Source organism: Pan paniscus, chromosome 5 (genome assembly GCF_029289425.2).
Source record: "Pan paniscus chromosome 5, NHGRI_mPanPan1-v2.0_pri, whole genome shotgun sequence".
NCBI classification, from domain to species: domain Eukaryota; kingdom Metazoa; phylum Chordata; class Mammalia; order Primates; family Hominidae; genus Pan; species Pan paniscus.
The window spans coordinates 67,466,931-67,484,689 of NC_073254.2; the positions used below are offsets into that span (position 1 = coordinate 67,466,931).

Consider the following 17,759-nt stretch of genomic DNA (forward strand, 5'->3'; position numbering starts at 1 on the left):
CATCCCCGATAGAGGAGGACCGGTCTTCGGTCAAGGGTATACGAGTAGCTGCGCTCCCCTGCTAGAACCTCCAAACAAGCTCTCAAGGTCCATTTGTAGGAGAACGTAGGGTAGTCAAGCTTCCAAGACTCCAGACACATCCAAATGAGGCGCTGCATGTGGCAGTTTGCCTTTCTTTTGACCCGTTATCCATCGAAGTTAGATGCTTTTTTAAATGTTTTTTAAATTTTTAAATTTTTAATTTTTTTCATTATTTATTTATTTTTTATTTTTGAGACGGATCTCGGCTCACTGTAACCTCCACCTCCCGGGTTCAAGCGATTCTCCTGACTCAGCCTCCCGAGTAGCTGGGATTACAGGCGCGCGCCACCATGCCCGGCTAATTTTTCTATTTTTAGTAAAGACGGGGTTTCGCCATGTTGACCAGGGTGGTCTTGAACTCCTGACGTCAGGTGATCCTCCTGCCTCGTGCTGGGATTGCAGGCGTGAGCCCCCGCTCCCGGCCCTTAGATGCTTTTTAATCAGCAAGTACGCAATGCTTTCCTGACAGGAATGTCAAGTCCGTCAGGAAATCCACATAAGGGTGTTAAGTAGGCAAAGTACCACATACAGATTAAAATCAAAAGCACTGTCAACGCTTATTTAATTTATACAGTAGACCCTAACTTTTCTAATTTTGTGTATACATATATATATGTATACATGTATACAAACATACATATTTTCTTCTTTCTTTCTTCATCTCAGTGGGACATCTTGAGATTTCTCTTCGTTTTGTACATTTTAGAGACAAGTGCTCTATCGTCACGGTCTCAAGTCAGCACCTGTTTGGAAGGGGGTCTTCGGAGTTGGGGGTGGTGCTAAAAGAATAATTTGGCTGGCAAGTTAGTTAAAACATTAAAAATATATTAAAACTATCAGGGCTATATTATGGAACAATTGCAAAATTCACATGGATTTCAAAGTTTGAAATATATGCCTTCGAAAATAAATTTTGTTTTTAGAGGCAGCTTCTGCTATTTCTCAGGCTACAGATGTTGTTATTTTCTTCACCCACGGGGGCGCTCGAGAGTACCTTGCTTGACAAGCCTGGGTGCTGAACAATTGCAGCCGCTAACATGATCAGATTTTATTTTCAGTAGGTTTCTCTGGCCGAAGTGAGGCGAATGAATTGGGGTAGTAGGGGTAGAGAAAGAAACCTCTTGTGTCTGTGTAAATTAAAGTAGCACCATGAGTTTGAAGAATATGAGTAAGAAAAGGTGAAATACTAAAGAGGTAGGTGGTAAAGCATTTACTAATCAGATCAAAGGGAAGGGAGGAGGAAGAAAAGTCTAGAATGATGCCCTGTCCAACACACACACACACACACACACACACACACACACACACACACTTCTTGTCTTTTTTTTAATAACATGTATTGTCATCTAACAGGACATTTTTTATTTATTTGTCTGTAGATTCCTAGAATGTAAATTCCACGAGATCGAGGATTTTTGCGCTTTTGGTTTTCCTTTTGTACATCCTGGTTAGTATAGAGTAGGTATTCAGAGAACACTTGTTGAATGAATGAATGAGCAATGCTTTGGTTTCTAGTTCCATAAAGAGCGGAGAAGGAAGACAAAGTTTGGGGAAAATGGGTTGACTTGTCTTTTGTTGCTATGAACCATCCAGCTGGAAATACCCACTAGACAGTTGAAAAAGCCATTGAGGGCTGGGCGCAGTGGCTCACGCCTGTAATCCCAGCACTTTGAGAGGCTGAGGCGGGCGGATCACCTGAGGTCAGGAGTTCAAGACCAGCGTGGCCAACATGGTGAAACCCTGTTTTTACTAAAAATACAAAATTAGCCGGGCGTGGTGGCCTGTTCCTGTAGTCCCAGCTATTCAGGAGGCTGAGGCGGGAGAATCGCTTGAACCTGGAAGGCGGAGGTTGCAGTGAGCCGTGATCACGCCCCTGCAGTACAAGCTGGGCGAGAAAGTAAGACTCCCTATAAAAAAAAAAAAAAAAACCAAAAAGACAAAAACCAACCCAGTGAGGACTCAGTAGAGAGAACTGAAATCGGTTGAATTGGTGGCAAAAGAATGAGCTCATCCAGAGAAGGTATGCAGGGTAAGAAGAGAGGTAAGTCAAGGACCACTGGGCACCCCAAAAGTCAGAAAAGTCGTTTTCAAAAAAGACTTAACAGTGTATATCCAATCATATTTCCAGTTCTGATTTAACAGCAATTACTCAGTTTAACAGGAGTAGGAAGCCATATTTTCCAGCCTTGCTGAAAGTGGTCATTCTTTTTTTCTTGCTTTTAGTTTATAATTAAGGAAGCTTTATTGAACATCTGTGCTGAGGTCTACTGGATTTACTGAGACATAAAAAATAAATTATAAAATCCAGTTCTTGCCCTCAAGGAGCTTATTTTTTAATTGACAAATAAAATTGTATATTTTTACTGTGTACAACATGATATTTTAAAGTACAGTCATCCCTCAGTATCTGTGGGGGATTGGTTTCAGAACCCCCTCAGCTACCAAAATCAGACCATGCTCCAGTCCCTTATATAAAACGGTGTAGTATTTGCATGTAACTTAACACACATCCTTTGGTTTACTTTAAATCATCTCTAGATTTTTTATGTTAACCTAAATAACAAACAGAAAGAGGCTCTTTAAAAATATTTATTTGGAAATTGAATTTTGCAATAGGAATATGCATGCCATAGTAAATTACGTGTGTATTCAGGGAGGTAAAATAAAACAAAGATTTTTAAAGGACAAAAATGACGATGGCATAATTGTTTTAAAATAAGTATCCTTTGTTGCAAAGATGAATAACAAGGGCAATAATACCAGTATTTTTTTGTGTAAGACTGCAATGGCCATTGTGGAAGGTTGTGGTTTTTATAGTCTTTTGTGATTGTGTGTTGTTGTTGTTGTTGTTTGTCTTTTGGAGACAGGGTCTTGCTCTATTGCCCAGGCTGGAATGCAATGGTGCGATCAGGGCTCACTACAGCTTCAAGGCTCAAGTGATCCTCCCACCTCAGCCTCCTGAGTAGCTGAGACTACAGGCGCATGACACTACACTGGCTAATTTTTAGTTTTTGTAGAGAAGGGGTCTAACCATGCTGCCCAGGCTGGTCTCAAACTCCTAGGCTCAAGTGATCCTCCCACCTCTGCCTCTTAAAGTGCTGTGATTACAGGCATGTACCTCTGCACCTGGCTTTTGTGATTGCTTTTATTAGACATTTAAGCCAAGCACTTGTCTCCATTTGCTTAGTTCCAACTGGTTGAATTATACCAAATTGCTAATATCTTACTGTTTTTAACCTTCAAAAATGGCAGTTTCAGATGTCCAATCTTATAAAATAGAGGCAACATCATCCTAGAGTTAGGGAAACAGGAGTGTAGGAGAGCCAGGGTGACAGCATTTTAAAATCAACTCCATCTTACAATGAGAACACATAGACACAGGGAGGGGAACAACACACACCAGGGCCAGTCAGGGGGTGGGGGGGTGAGGGGAGGGGGAGCATTAGGACAAATATCTAATACATACCAGGCTTAAAACCTAGATGATGGGTTAATAGGTGCAGCAAACCGCCATGGCACACTTATGTAACAAACTACACGTTGTGAGCTTGTATTCTGGAACTTAAAGTAGATTAAAAAACAAAAAAATCAGCTCCATCTTAAGATGTCTACAGCTGAGGAAATAGCTTAATAATACCTGGAAGGACAAATTCCTATGACAGTAGAATGTCCAGATGTTCCAATATTGCATAATGCTAAACACCTTTAAGGTAATTATAGTCATGCTTTCACGTACTTACGCATGAAAATGCCAAGGATACCTTTCTTTAAATTAACAAAGTACTAATTTTTTTCATTCTGTTAGCCCACTTGCACGTAGACATTGCTTAGCTTACCTTTTACATAGATAAGACCCCTATCGAATAAAAACAAAGAAGAGGCATTCCTCCTCTTGCTTTCTGAGAATGCTCTACTCTGTAACTGAGTAGCTTTCAATAAACTGTTACTTCTCATGGCACTGTGTGACTCGCCTTACATTCCTTCCTGTGCGAGATCCAAGAACCCTCTTTTAGGATCTGGATCAAGACACCTTTTTCGGGTAACACTCAGCCTTGTTCACCTGAAAGTGTAACTAAGGTAGCAGCATAAGTGCTATTACACAGGCTTGGGGAGAAATGAAAAATCCTGTTATAATAGTTCTGGCACTCTATGACAGGTACCCCAAAGGCATTTTATTCCTTTGAAGCCCCTGACATCATCAACCTACTTGTTCTTGAAGACCCTTAGAGTTGCCCTCATCCTGAGACAGTCTTACTCATTTTATCTATCTATTCTACCTACCTACCTACCCACCTACCTACCTGATACATTTTCAGAGGCCCTGAGAAGTCTTCTTAGCCTCAACCCTTCACTCATCTGCTCAGTAGTAGGTAAAATTGCTTGCACAAAAGTCAAGAGCTTCAAATCTCAGTTTAAGAGCTTTGTATACTCCCAGAAGAGGGAAACATTTGACTTAAATTCAGCCTTAGCTATAAGCGATTGGTGTAAGACCCTATTCTAACAAGTGGGTTTTCTTATCAGGAAAGATGGTTGAGAGCTTGAAATGGCTTCTTCAGGGTTTCCGAAGGGGCAACATGGGCCCAACGTGATGCCAAAAAGACAAATGCCCATGACTACACAGTAAAGTCACTGTTCTGATGGCAAGAGGCACACTTAGGGATTCACCAATGCAAGTTTGATTGGTAGATCATGTTCCTAGAAAATCCTGTCAAGGAGTCAAAGAATGTTTAGAAAATGAATTTCCTGTGACATTCTTTATGTAGTTCATGAAGTTATGAACTTCTTTTGAAGGTTTATATTGTATATGAGAATGTGCTGTGAAAAGCTAAAAGACATACAAGGCAGGTTAAAATGATGAAATCAGGAACAAGAAACTGTTTCCACCTGCTTTTGCTTTTTTTTTTTTTTTTTTTTTTGAGACAGGGCCTCACTCTGTTGCCCAGGCTGGGGTGGAGGGGGGTGGTCTGGGCTCACTATAACCTCTGTCTCCTGGGCTCAAGTGATTCCCCTGCCTCAGCCCCCCAAGTAACTGGGACCACAGGTGCACACCACCACATCTGGCTAAATTTTGTAATTTTGGTAGAGACAGGTCTTGCCATGTTGCCCAGGCTGGTCTCAAACTCCTAGGTTCCAGGGATCCTCACGCCTCCACCTCCCAAAGTGCTGGGATTACAGGTATGAGCCACCACTCCCAGACGCCTAACTTTCTAAAAGCTGAACTTTAAAAAAACCTCCACATTGCAGGATAACTCTTCATTCTGCTGCTCTAAGTGCATGCATCTAATTTCATAGCAGTAGCACGACAGATACTAAGCATTCAGGAGAAGTTAGAAAACATCGAAGTTCCAAATGAACTAACAAAGGACAAAAATTAGAAAATACTAATGGAAGAACATGAAAACAAAAACAGAACACTCAAATCAATTTTTCTTAAACTTCAACTTTATTTGGACCAGGAAATTTTTCCTTACATAAGGTTGACATGTTTAAACACCTTAGGACAAACTATTTAAAAAGCAACATTTTTTATTTCAGAAGGGTCTTGCTTAAGTGGTTTTCTGAATTCTTCTCGTTATTATGAATATGTGCTTTATAAATAAATATATTGTCGGTTACTCCATTGTAATCAAATCAGCTGACTAATTGCTATCTGTACTGAGTTATCTGAGATCAGAAGACTTGATGCAGGTCATTTAAAATTCACATTAGCACAGTGTCTATGAGAAACTGATAATGCAGATTAATGTGATATTTACCTCTAGTTTGTTTTCCTAATGGCTTCCATGAGAAGGTCCTCACAATAAATTATATAACAGTACAGTACATTTGGTTGGAAATCGTAAAAATAATTCTAAAAATTAGCTCCATATATTATGTTGCTACAGTATGGTTTAAATGATATAAAATAATTAGTATGTCAAACACCTTCTTATAAACATATTGCTTTTGGTCATACACTGAACTGAAATGTACAGCATAAATTCCTTTTTTTCCTCTCCTGAATGGCACAAAACAATGGCTTGATGGTAGGGAAATGCTACTTCATGAGAAAGCATGGTGCCCATCAACTCCAACAGTACCTGTATTTGCACTCAAAAATAAAATAATTCTTATTTTGTGTTGTCTTGATTGTATACAATTTTTGATAACTCCAGAAGATGACACAGTGTTACTTTATTAGATGTATATAGTCCTTTAGGCAAGAGATACATTTAAAAAATTATTTGAAAATCAAGTTTCTTCCTACATAAATCCTATCACACATGAGCTGGGTGAGGGCTTGGTAATTAATGGAATTTTTTTGTAAAATGAACAATCATGTCAAGAGTAGTTTTTATGCAAATGCAGTTTTCCCTGCTCTGCTGGCACTATCTGGGGCACATCAATACCCCTACAACGCACCTTCGTCACTGAATTTCTGTCTCATTTCGGCACGAAATCAGAACCAACCCTGTATCATTTCCTGACATCCCAGTAAGCTTTCTGACTGTAAATGAGGTATAGTCCTGATAGGTACAGTTACAGGTATATCATTTCTGTTGGTGTCTTACATTACATTTCATAATTCTATAGTAACAAAAAATAGAGGTAACAAGTAGCATTTTGTTTTCATGTAACAAGAAATGGCTGCAGGTTCTCAGTCAGAACAGAAACAGAGAGACAAAAGAAATGGTTACTATTCCCTTCTATAGTGCATAGGTTTTTTTACACAATTTGTCCTTTACCCATTTCAGAGAAGGGGAGGAAGAGTAATTCACAGCATTTGCTAGTTAAAATTTGTTTTTTCAGTCCTTTAGTTTTCTCAACTGCACATCAGCTACTTGATTTTTTTTATGAATATGTGTTTGGCTTCCCCAGGGAAGTTGCTTGCTGATAAACAAACGAAAGCATAAAAAGAAAAAAGCGAAGTATTTTCTGAAGTTGGGCCCTATAAAGTATTAGAAAAACAATTTTATAATGTGCAATAATCAGGTAACTAGGTTTTTCAGTTAAAAAATGTAATGACCTTATATAAGCTAGATTACTGAGACTATGGTATTAAACAATCCATTTGCTCCTCTAAGGAATATTTACAATTTAAAACCTGCTTTCCAGCAAGCTGGGCCAGCTTTCACATTAATTTACTTTTCATATATAATACAGAAAATGAAAATAAATATTAACCTTATAGTAAAGGACTCATCTCTGAAAACACATGTTCTGATGCTTTAGATAACGAGTTGAGAATATAATACAGAAATGAATTCAGCTTCAAGTTGTGCTTGCATATATATTTTCTGAAGCTTTGCTGCCAGCTTGTTAACAGGAAAAGACCACCTATCACATCCACATCCATTATGTGCTTTTCTCATGCCCCTAGGGATCATGGTGCTTGGTCAAGTATATATTTGAGTCAGATTCTCCAAAGCATAAATTACTCTCCGATTTTAGGTTAGGGCCCTTTGGAAGCCATGGTAATTTGTTCAGAATGCAACATATTATTAATACACCAAGGCAATAATTTACCAAGTCATTAGGTTGAACCATATGAAAGTGTCTATATTCATTTCACCTATCATTTTAACCTATAAAAATGATCACTTGGCTGGGTGCGGTGGCTCATGCCTGTAATCCCAGTACTTTGGGAGGTGGAGGAGGGTGGATCACAAGGTCAGGAGATCGAGGCCGTCCTGGCTAACACGGTGAAACCCCGTCTCTAATAAAAATACAAAAATTAGCTGGGCGTGGTGGCGGGCGCCTGTAGTCCCAGTTACTCAGGAGGCTTGAACCTGGGAGGCAGAGGTTGCAGAGAGCCAAGATCGCGCCACTGCACTCCAGCCTGGGTGACAGAGTGAGACTCTGTCTCAAAAAAAAATAAAAAATAAAAGATTACTTACATATGGTTCAATTTGTCATTATCCTGGAACCAATAGAGAGTAGTTTGAGCCCTAGGAGAATATGAATCAATACACTGTTGAGATTGCATTGCGTTCACTGATGGTGACCTTCCCTCTTGCCTTTAAGGCAACCATAACTGAGGCAAATGTACCATATAGAGATGGATGAGACTGGACCTTTTGTCTTTTTCTGTCTCCAAACTGACTTTGTCATTTTTGAAACTGCTGTAAACATTCCTCTCAATGGAACAGCCTCTGCCCAACAAATAAAGTTCTCACTCTTGAAAGAAACTACACCAGGGTTAGGAGATCAAATGTGGCATGTGACTGTGACTTTGTAGATGAGTGGAACCTCTGCCATAACTCTTTCTGCTCCCCAAATTGTCCTGAGAATTTGGCTAGGACAGAACATTAGTCATTGACTGCTCCTAGCCAGATCTGGAGAACTGAGCTAGGCACAAAATTCCATCTCAGTTACTATAATCAAAAACCTTCTGCTGCTTTGATACTTAGTTTTTTGGCCATGCATCTTGGCAGGAATGTAAGTTTGATTGACTGTGTTAACCTTCATGTTGAGAGCCTTTTGAAGCAGAAATCTCTTTTATTGGTACACATACAACTTGATTTCAAAAATGGAATAAATTAGAATATAATGGCATAGTATAATTAAGCTTGGTTTCATCTGAGATCTGCAACCACATTAAAGGGTGTCAGAAAAATTTTTTAAAATGTATTTACTTAGAGTTCTTTCATCTGGGGAACAAAAGTAAAACAAAGTGAATTATATAATAGTCCTTTTAGAACAGCAGAGTGGTATCCAAAAATCATACCAATGACCTATTAAGAAAAGCAGAGGATCACTTTTCTAACAACAGTCCAAGAAGGCCTGAAGTACCTAGTGAGCCACACTTGAAATTTCACCACTTCATAAATATCTGCACACACTGAGTAAATAACCCTCTATCACATAGCCTTAAATTGCACCCCTGTTGCAATACTGCATTAATATTATTACATTTTTCAAAATCTGTAGAAAATATTATCTGGAACCCCAAAGGAAAATCAATTAATTTTTAAAAAGTTCATTACAAAGTTGACTGTATAAAATGCTAAAACATAATCCATATATACAAAATGCTGTTGTTTAAGAAAATAATGGGACCCAGTTTTAGAATAAAATAATTTTATACAAAAAAACCTACTGCATTCAAATCAATATTTAAAAAAAAAAACTTTAAAAAAGAATATTGACATGTCTTAGTTCAGAAGAATAACTATAAAGTGTTGATTTGCTTTTATGCCCTCTGCACATCTTGCAGGTAGAACACCAGTCAGCTGAGGGAAAGTATCCTGCTTCTCCCTAGGAAGAGATTCATCACCAAGGCAGACAGTCATCGCCGAGATGCGTACTTGGAAGCCCAGTCTGTCCGGCCATGCACTGGCTGGGCGGCTGGAGGCCGTGGTATCAACCCAGGAGTGCTTCTAGGCTGGGTGTGGAAGAATGGTCGCCCAGGATGAGGTCTCATGGCCTTCAGGGAGGAATAACCTGCAATGAAAGAAAAAGGCCGGCATGACTGATATGGGGCCAATGTAAGCAAAGTACAAATAAATGCATTTTGGTGACAAAAACATGAGAAAATAAGGAGTTCAAGAGGAGCATCTTGTCTCCTACTTATAATCTTCTCTACTGCAGTTAACGACATCGTTTTAAAGTTGTCAGGCCAAAAATAATGGCATCATTCTTGACCCCTCTTTTTTTCATATCCCACATATAATTTGTCAGGATATCCTATTAGTTCTACCTTCCAAATATTTACAGAACCTGGCAACTTTTTACCAACTGAACTACTACCACGCTGGCCCAAGCTAGCATCATTTCTTACCTGGATAATTTCAACATCCTCCTAATTGGATTCCCTGCTTCCTACCTTGCCCCTACTTCAGTCTCATGACAACAGCAGCTTGAGGGAGCCTGTGGAGATGGCTGTCAGATCACCTCACTTATGGACTCAAAGCCCTCCAGGGACTCCACGTCACTCAGAATCCATGACAATGTGCTTACAGGCATCGTATCACCCCTGACCTCATCTTGCTACTCCCCCTCTCACTCCTGTCACTCCCACACTCTGGCCTCCTTGCTGCTCCTTGAATTTGCCGGGCCAGTTCTGCCTGAAAGCTCAAGCACAGAACAATCTCCTGTCTGGAAAAGCCTCACTCATACTGTATGCTTGCTCAATCACCTCCTCCAGGTCTCTACTCAACAACTCCTTTGCAGTGAGCTCTTCTTTAGCTACTCTATCTAAAATTGTAACCTGTACCCCACACTCCAACCCCCACAATCCCTACCTCCTGTCTGCTGTATTTTTCTCCTTAGCACTAAGTCAGTAAGCATCTGACTTACTATATGTTATATAGCACTTATTTAGCTTACTTATTGTCTGTAGAGTGCAAGTTTCATTTATTGGTGGATCCCAGGCCTAAAACAAGCCTGGCACAAAGCAGTTGTTGAGTAACCATTTGTTGAGTAAATTCATGAATAATTTAAAATACAACTCACCAGGGGAAGGGTCTGGAATAGGTGCTAGGTGTACCCTCTGCATAGCAGAACCGATTTCTTTTTTCAGAAAGGAAGGGACATAGTTTCCAGTCAGTCCACTAGAACTTGTAGAGCTGGAACCAACTGATTTGCAAAAGCAAAAAGCTCATTACTACAAAGACATGTACCCAGGACACCAACAAGGTTAAATGACAGCACTGCAGAGCAATAACAAACTAAGTTTTTACTTTTAGGGAAAAGAGCAAATCATGATAAAAATGAGTTCAGAGCCAAGCATCCCACCATACTACCCTGTCAGAAAGACTGCGGGGGCCAAAGACAGTGCTGCTCCTGTGAGGGGCAACCAAATAGAGGGTGGGTTGGTTGTGAAATTTTTTTAAAAAAGGGAAATGTGACATTTGTTCTTTATTTTCTTTTGTAAAAGTAGATTTAGACTGTTCTAAAATTTGCTTTTTTCACTCCATAATATAGAATAGTTATCCTTCCATGTGAGTACATATAAATTCTAGAGTATGGCTAAACCATAATCCATTTAACCATTTTCTTATTGATCAACACACAGGTTATATTAAATTATTTAGCTGTGACAAGTAATTACACACTAAATACTCTTATCCACATCAGAAAAATTAACCATTTTTAAAAATGTGAAATACCTTAACTTTTTATGTCATTTCCACTTGGGAGTGCTTTAAGGGCAGGGACTGTATGCTACTCGTCTTGGTATTCTGGGGAGGATAACAGAATGCCTTGCATATAGCAGGTAATCAATTAATTTTGGATGGGTGAATGAATATAATTCTTATTATTTAGGCTTAAAGGTACACATGGAATAATGAAGACTGTTACTATTGCCCGTTATAGAAATGGAAATTCTAACCATTAAGAAAAGTCAGTAAGTAGTAGAGTTGCTCTGTTTTCACAACACAGAGCCTTTTCAGCAATTGTTTAAGGCAGAGTGGAAACACAGTCTAGAATGCCTGCGTGAGGAGTTGCGTTGGTCAGCTGGGGTGTATTTTGCACTTTGGTGAATGAAGAAACATGAAGAAAAATGGGAAGAGAATTTGAACAGGTAAGTCACAAAAGAGAAAAAACTTATAGTCAATAAACACAAGAAAAGATGATGAACCTCATTAGTAAATAGGACATGCAAGTTTAAACCACAATAGGATACCATTTCTCACTCATCAGATTAGCACAAATTTTAGTCTTGACAGTACCAAGTGGCATCAAGGATGCAGAGCAACTCCCATATCCCGCTGGAGAGCAAGTAGTTTGGCAATATCTGTGAAGTTGAAGATGAGCACACCCTTTAACCTAAAATGTTGACTCTGGCTGGGCATGGTGGCTCACACTTGTAATCCCAGCACAATGGGAGACCCAGGCGGGTGGATCACCTGAGGTCAGGAGTTCGAGACCAGCCTGGCCAACATGGTGAAACCCTGTTTCTACTAAAAATACAAAAAAAAAAAAAAAAAAAAAATTAGCTGGGTGTGGTGGCACATGCCTGTAATCCTAGCTACTTGGGAGGCTGAGGCAGGCGAATTGCTTGAACCAGGGAGGCAGAGGTTGCAGTGAGCCGAGATCATGCCACTGCACTCCAGCCTGGGCAACAGAGCAAGACTTCGTCTTAAAATAAATAAATAAATAAAAATAAATAAATAAAATAAAATAAAATAAAATGTTGACTCCTAGTTCTCGTACCCAGAGGAATCCTCACACATGTGCATAACAATAGGGGTACAATAATCATCTCAGCACTCTTTCTAATAGCAAAAATTGCAATCAACTTATGTATTTATCAAGAAGAGAAGGCATACATAAATTATGGTCCATATAAATAATAAGTTATGGTGTTGTATAGATATATATTGTATATGTTATATAATATATAATATGATATATATCTCTATAATTGCTACACATATATTTATTAAAATGCATGAAGCAGTGATCCAAGATTATCTTCACATAAATTTTAAAACCTGCAAAACCACACTATGAAGTTTATACAAACCTAAATAAACACTCGATCAGGCTGGCATGGGGGGAGGTAAGGGGAAGCAGGGAGGCGGGAAAGGCACAGACACTGGGCTTCATGTGTATTTGCCAAGTTCAACTTTTTTTTTTTTTTGAGACAGAATCTCACTCTATCACCCAGGTTGGAGTGCAGTGGCGCAATCGTGGCTCACTGCAACCTCCGCCTCCCAGGTTCAAGTGATATCCTGCCTCAGCCTCCTGAGTAGCTGGGATTACAGGCCTGCTGCCACCATGCCTGGCTAATTTTTATATTTTAGGTAGAGACAGGGTTTTACCATGTTGGCCAGGCTGGTCTCAAACTCCTGACCTCAAGTGATTCACCTGCCTCAGCCTCAGCCTCCCAAAGTGCTGGGATTACAGGCATGAGCCACCACACCTGGCCAAAGTTTGACTTCTTAAGCTGGGTGATGGCTACACAGGTGTTGCTATATTATCTCTTTCTTTTTTGTTTTCCTTAAATTAAACAAACACCTAATGGATGAAGGCAGTGCACTTGGCAGTGCAGAGGGGAAGCAGCACATGGCAGGGGCTGCCTGCATCAGGGAAAAATGACGCAGGAAACGTCTCTACTGTGAACAGGGTTTGTCAGCCTTGGGACTCAGTAAATTCATTCATCCATTTAACAAAAAAAGTGGGGAGGGTCTTCCAAACTGTCCACCTTCCAACTAGAAGGGATCTTGATACTCTGGGCCTGCAGCTGGGTCATCAGAAGGAGGGGACAGGCTGGAACAAGGCAGACACAGCCAAGGGTGACTTCCACCTCAGGAGGAGGGTGCCTGCTGCAGCCAGGGCTTTAGCCATCAGGCCTAGTAAGAGTCTGTAAAGGTATTTTTGTTTTTCCCTTGAGCCAGGGATGACTATGCTCTACTGCCCAGCTACCCTGGAAGGCAGACTCCCATGGGAGCTGGCTGAGTCCCAAGGGACTGCTGCCGAGAAAGAGAGGAGGATAGGGCTGGAAAAGAGGCCTGAGCTTTCAGACGACAAAGGCCCCTGTGCTTCCAAAGCCCGTCCCATGACTCCTTGTGCCCACCTTCCTGCATCCAGGGAATTTGCTTTTTGCCATTTAGGGGTTAATGATCATTACTCACCTGAATTTACTTTGCTGATTACTGACATTGTCCCTGAAGATTTTCCAGACAAGCCAGAACTAGACCATGGATTAGGTGGAATAAATTCCTTGCCTGGATTCGAGAGTATGCCATTTCTTATACTGATCCCTGATAGAGAAGAAATGATTTTAAAATGCAAAATACACAATGAATCTTACACTAGACTACAAAGATAAAATTAATGCAGAACTCAATTTGTCAAAAACTCTCTATGATGCAATAATCAAAGCAAAAACTGACTGTGATGATGTCATCTGACAGATGTCCGAGGAAAGATATCTCACTGGTTGGTGGCCCGAGAGAGGCCTCTTATGCTTCTAAGATCCAATGGATCTGTCCCACCTCTTGGCCCTCTGGTGCCATCCTGGGCTTCACTGCTGCTGGACATGCTGTTCTTCCCCTTCACAGACTACTTCCTTTCAGTCACCTTTTCAGTTTCTTCTCCATCCCCCACCCATGGCCTCCAACTCTGCAGCCCTCTGCTCTCCTCTCTCTGTCTTGTCCCCAGAGTTCCATCTTCTCACCCGACCTGGACCATTACTCCCATTCCCACAGGCACTGCAGCTTTTTTTCAGAACTGAAAGTTTAAATTCCCCCTTTATCCTTCTCCTTCTTCCCCTACAACCAAAAAGAAAGAAAATAGCTCTCTGATTCACTCCCTGCTCCTTTTTGCCTGTGGTCACTGTAATTCGAGGCTTGGCCACTCATACTGGATCACTCTATACCTGTCATCTGGATCTCTCTTCTTCCAGATCATCCTGGGGCCTGTCAGGCCAATCTTCTAAGAACAAAATGTCAATCCTGATGAAGTCTAGCAATATTTAGAAGCCACATTCCAAACCAGAGGGTGAGGAATTTCATGCATCAAGAGGGCCTGCCATTCTCACCCCATTCCTCCCTTCTGACTCCAGCTCAGCCTGTGCCGCCATCTCCCTCACCTGGATGACAGCTACAGCTTGCTGGCCCCTCCCCTACTCAGCACACAGGTGTTGATACAACCACATCACTCCTTCAGTTAAAACCCTTCAGGGACTTCTCATCGCTCATGAAGCAAAATCCAAATTTCTTACAAGGCCCCAAAAATGCCTCATACTACACATTACTCACCTCCTTTCTCACTATGCTCTGGCCACACTGGCTTCTGCCATTCCTCTCACAGGACAAGCTCTCTCCTGCCTCTAGACCTTTGCACTTGCTGTTTCCTCTCTCCCTGGTGTGCTCTGCCCTCAGCTCTCTGCACATTTGGTTCCTTCTCATTCTTTGGGGCCCAGTCAAGTTGCTTATTCAGAGAGGCCTTACCTGACCATTCTTTTACAATCTGTGATTACTATTTGTCTATTTGTTAAAGTCTCTCTCCCACCACTAGCAGATAAGCTGTGTGAGGGTGAGATGTTGTTTGCAAAGCTGCTGTATAAAGCTGCTGTATAAAGCCACTGTGTAGACTACAGTGTGAAGGAATTCCCCAGGGTTGTGTGACCCAGTGGCCCTGCCTGGCTGTTTTGTTCACAATAATATTCGCAGTGCTTGGCATGCAGTAGATGCTTGATACATATGTACTGAATGAATGATTCACTAATGCTGTAAGTTTGGAATATAGAAAATCAGGAGAGAGGCTTGGATACCAACCAAACTATAGCATTGACATTTAACCCCCATAGTACTGCCAGGACAGTGTGACTAAGCTCCTACCCTGGTTTCCCTATTGGCCATTTCCCCTAAACCTGGTCTGGTAGAGGGGCCTCAGACATGCCGCCCAGCTTTTGCCAGTTCCTCCCTCCCTGGAGGCTGGACCCAGTTTCCTATACCATATTTCTTATCTTGGGTGACTATAAAAGATAAAAATGTGAGGCCTGGGCCCAGGCACGGTGGCTCATGCCTGTAATTCCAGCACTTTGGGAGGCCGAGGCGGGTGGATCATTTGAGATCAGGAGTTCAAGACCAGCCTGGCCAATATGGTGAAACCCTGTCTCTACTAAAAAATACAAAAATTAGCCAGGCATGGTGGTGGGCACCTGTAGTCCCAGCTACTCAGAAGGCTGAGTCAGGAGAATCGCTTGAACCCAGGAGGTGGAGGCTACAGTGAGCCAAGATGGCGCCATTGCACTCCAGCCTGGGTGACAGAGAGAGACTCCAACTCAAAAAAAAAAAAAAAAAAAAAAGTGAGGCTTGGGCTTCAGCAAATATTTCTATGATGTTCCCCTCAGTTCTGAAGGGAAGCCCCCTAGTATCTGCCTTCTAAAACAGAACCTTTGTGAATATGTGATTCCAAGGACAGGGTTTCTTATTAATAATCAAAGTAAAGCCAAGTCATTTATATTACCAGGCAAGTATCGAGAGTGCTTCAAATAGTGCTGCTTGGCTGCAGATCTCAGGGTGGGCGTGTCTCGCCGCTGATATGACGTCTGGGTGGGGGCACTGTTTCCTGTGCCCACAGGCTCAGAGGGCTTCAGGTCCAAAACACTCTCAAACCTGAATGAAGAGAGCATGGCTTGGGTCAGCACGAGAGACAGTATGTATTCTCGGATATGTACCCATAATCTCATGAATTCCAGATTCAGTCTGTTTACAAATGTGAGCAGCACACTTGCCTGCAGAGAGTGTCATCACTCTGTCTTTTCTTGTTTTTCAGGTCAATCCTGCTGAGGGATGGACTGAAATCCAAGTCATCCAAGTCAGCCCAATCATCTGAATCCTTTGTTGACCTGGAAATAAGACCCCACCTTCTCCTACTCTTTGGCTTTATCTCACCATTTTTGTGCTCCAGGCCAGCTGTGATTTTCTGTGTAAACAAATGGGGTGGGGGGAAAGCAATACTTGGCATTAACAGAACTCATCCATGAGTAATCTCCATCTGAACTTTCTCTGCTATGCAAAGGAGGATCCTGGGGCATAACATTGCTTATCTGAAGGCGCAACTGTAGAAAACACATTCCCAATCTTTCTGTCTCACTCATCCTTCACGGATTGTATCAGCTGCCATCCATTGATGATGTTAAAGTTGTATAAAATAAGGATAAAAAAAATTTTTAAGATACTTCTTACACACCAGGAAGATGGCTAAATTCATACTCAGTCTCATCCTAGATGAGTTAATATGATCTCTGTTATAAATATGGATGTAAGAAATTAAGGCTAAGATGTCAGTTAGCCTGTCCTTTTACAGAAATCAATGCAAATAATGCTTTTTTTTGCCTTCTCAGTACATATAGTTACTATCTCTTAGCTATAAAGAATTAGCTACAACAGGACATTTCCATACACATACCACTTCGAAATTGTGTGCTGCAATAAAGTGACTAGGCCAGAGATACCACCCTTGCATCTCACATTGTGGTGGTTGGGAGCCAGCAGTCAGCAAATACTAACTGACACAGAAAGTGCCACTTTTTCATAAAGGATAGACAGTTGGCCTCTTCAGACAGCACTGCAAAGCTAATAAAAAATAGAACCCCTTGTCAGGTTATTATTTTACTAAATCTAACACTCATTGTTTTCTTTTGAAAAGCAGCCAAAGAGGAGCAGAAAGATCTGGGCTCAGTTAATAGCCCAGCATTAACGTATTGAATAACAGCAGTAATGTGGATAACAATCTACAAATATTAACACAGCACTTTATGCTTTTCAAAACATCTTAAAAACATCATGGCCTTTGATCCTCATGAACAACCCTGTCTGGTAGGTAAGACATGCACTATAATCTTCCTTTGATAAATGAGGAAACTGAATCCATAGGGATTAATAACAATTACTGACCTTTACAGAGTTGTAACTAGGTACCAGGTATTATTCTAAATTCTTTTCAAGTATTAACTCATTAGTCCTCAAAGCAATTGTATCAGGTAAGTACTATTATTATCCTTATTTTACAGATGAGGAAAATGAGGAGCAGAGAAGCCAGATAACTTGCATAGGTATCAAGCTACTAAACAGCAGAGCTGAGATTTGAGCCCCTGGCAGTCTGGCTGCAGAGAACAGCTCCCAGCCACTACCCTATAGCTGCCTCCATTAGTGACAACGGTTTTAACAGGCACAGCCAGAACTTGAATTTAGATCTTTCACTCCAAAGCCAAGCGTCTTTACAATTCCATGCTGTTG

At 41.0% G+C, this 17,759-nt stretch overlaps 1 protein-coding gene across 2 annotated transcripts in view; it reads right to left on the bottom strand.

Annotated features, from left to right (window-relative positions):
- Nucleotides 1-5,505: 5,505 nt before the first annotated feature.
- CILK1 (ciliogenesis associated kinase 1) overlaps nucleotides 5,506-17,759 on the bottom strand; it is a 40,007-nt gene continuing 27,753 nt past the window's right edge. For both annotated transcript variants that reach the window (XM_003828946.6, XM_063605315.1), the window contains 5 exons: nucleotides 16,253-16,443; nucleotides 15,985-16,133; nucleotides 13,644-13,772; nucleotides 10,516-10,638; nucleotides 5,506-9,504 (listed from right to left, as the gene is read on the bottom strand). In XM_003828946.6, coding sequence (XP_003828994.1) covers nucleotides 9,350-9,504; nucleotides 10,516-10,638; nucleotides 13,644-13,772; nucleotides 15,985-16,133; nucleotides 16,253-16,443 — 747 coding nt within the window. In that variant the 3' untranslated portion in view covers nucleotides 5,506-9,349. The remainder of the gene's footprint in view (nucleotides 9,505-10,515; nucleotides 10,639-13,643; nucleotides 13,773-15,984; nucleotides 16,134-16,252; nucleotides 16,444-17,759) is intronic.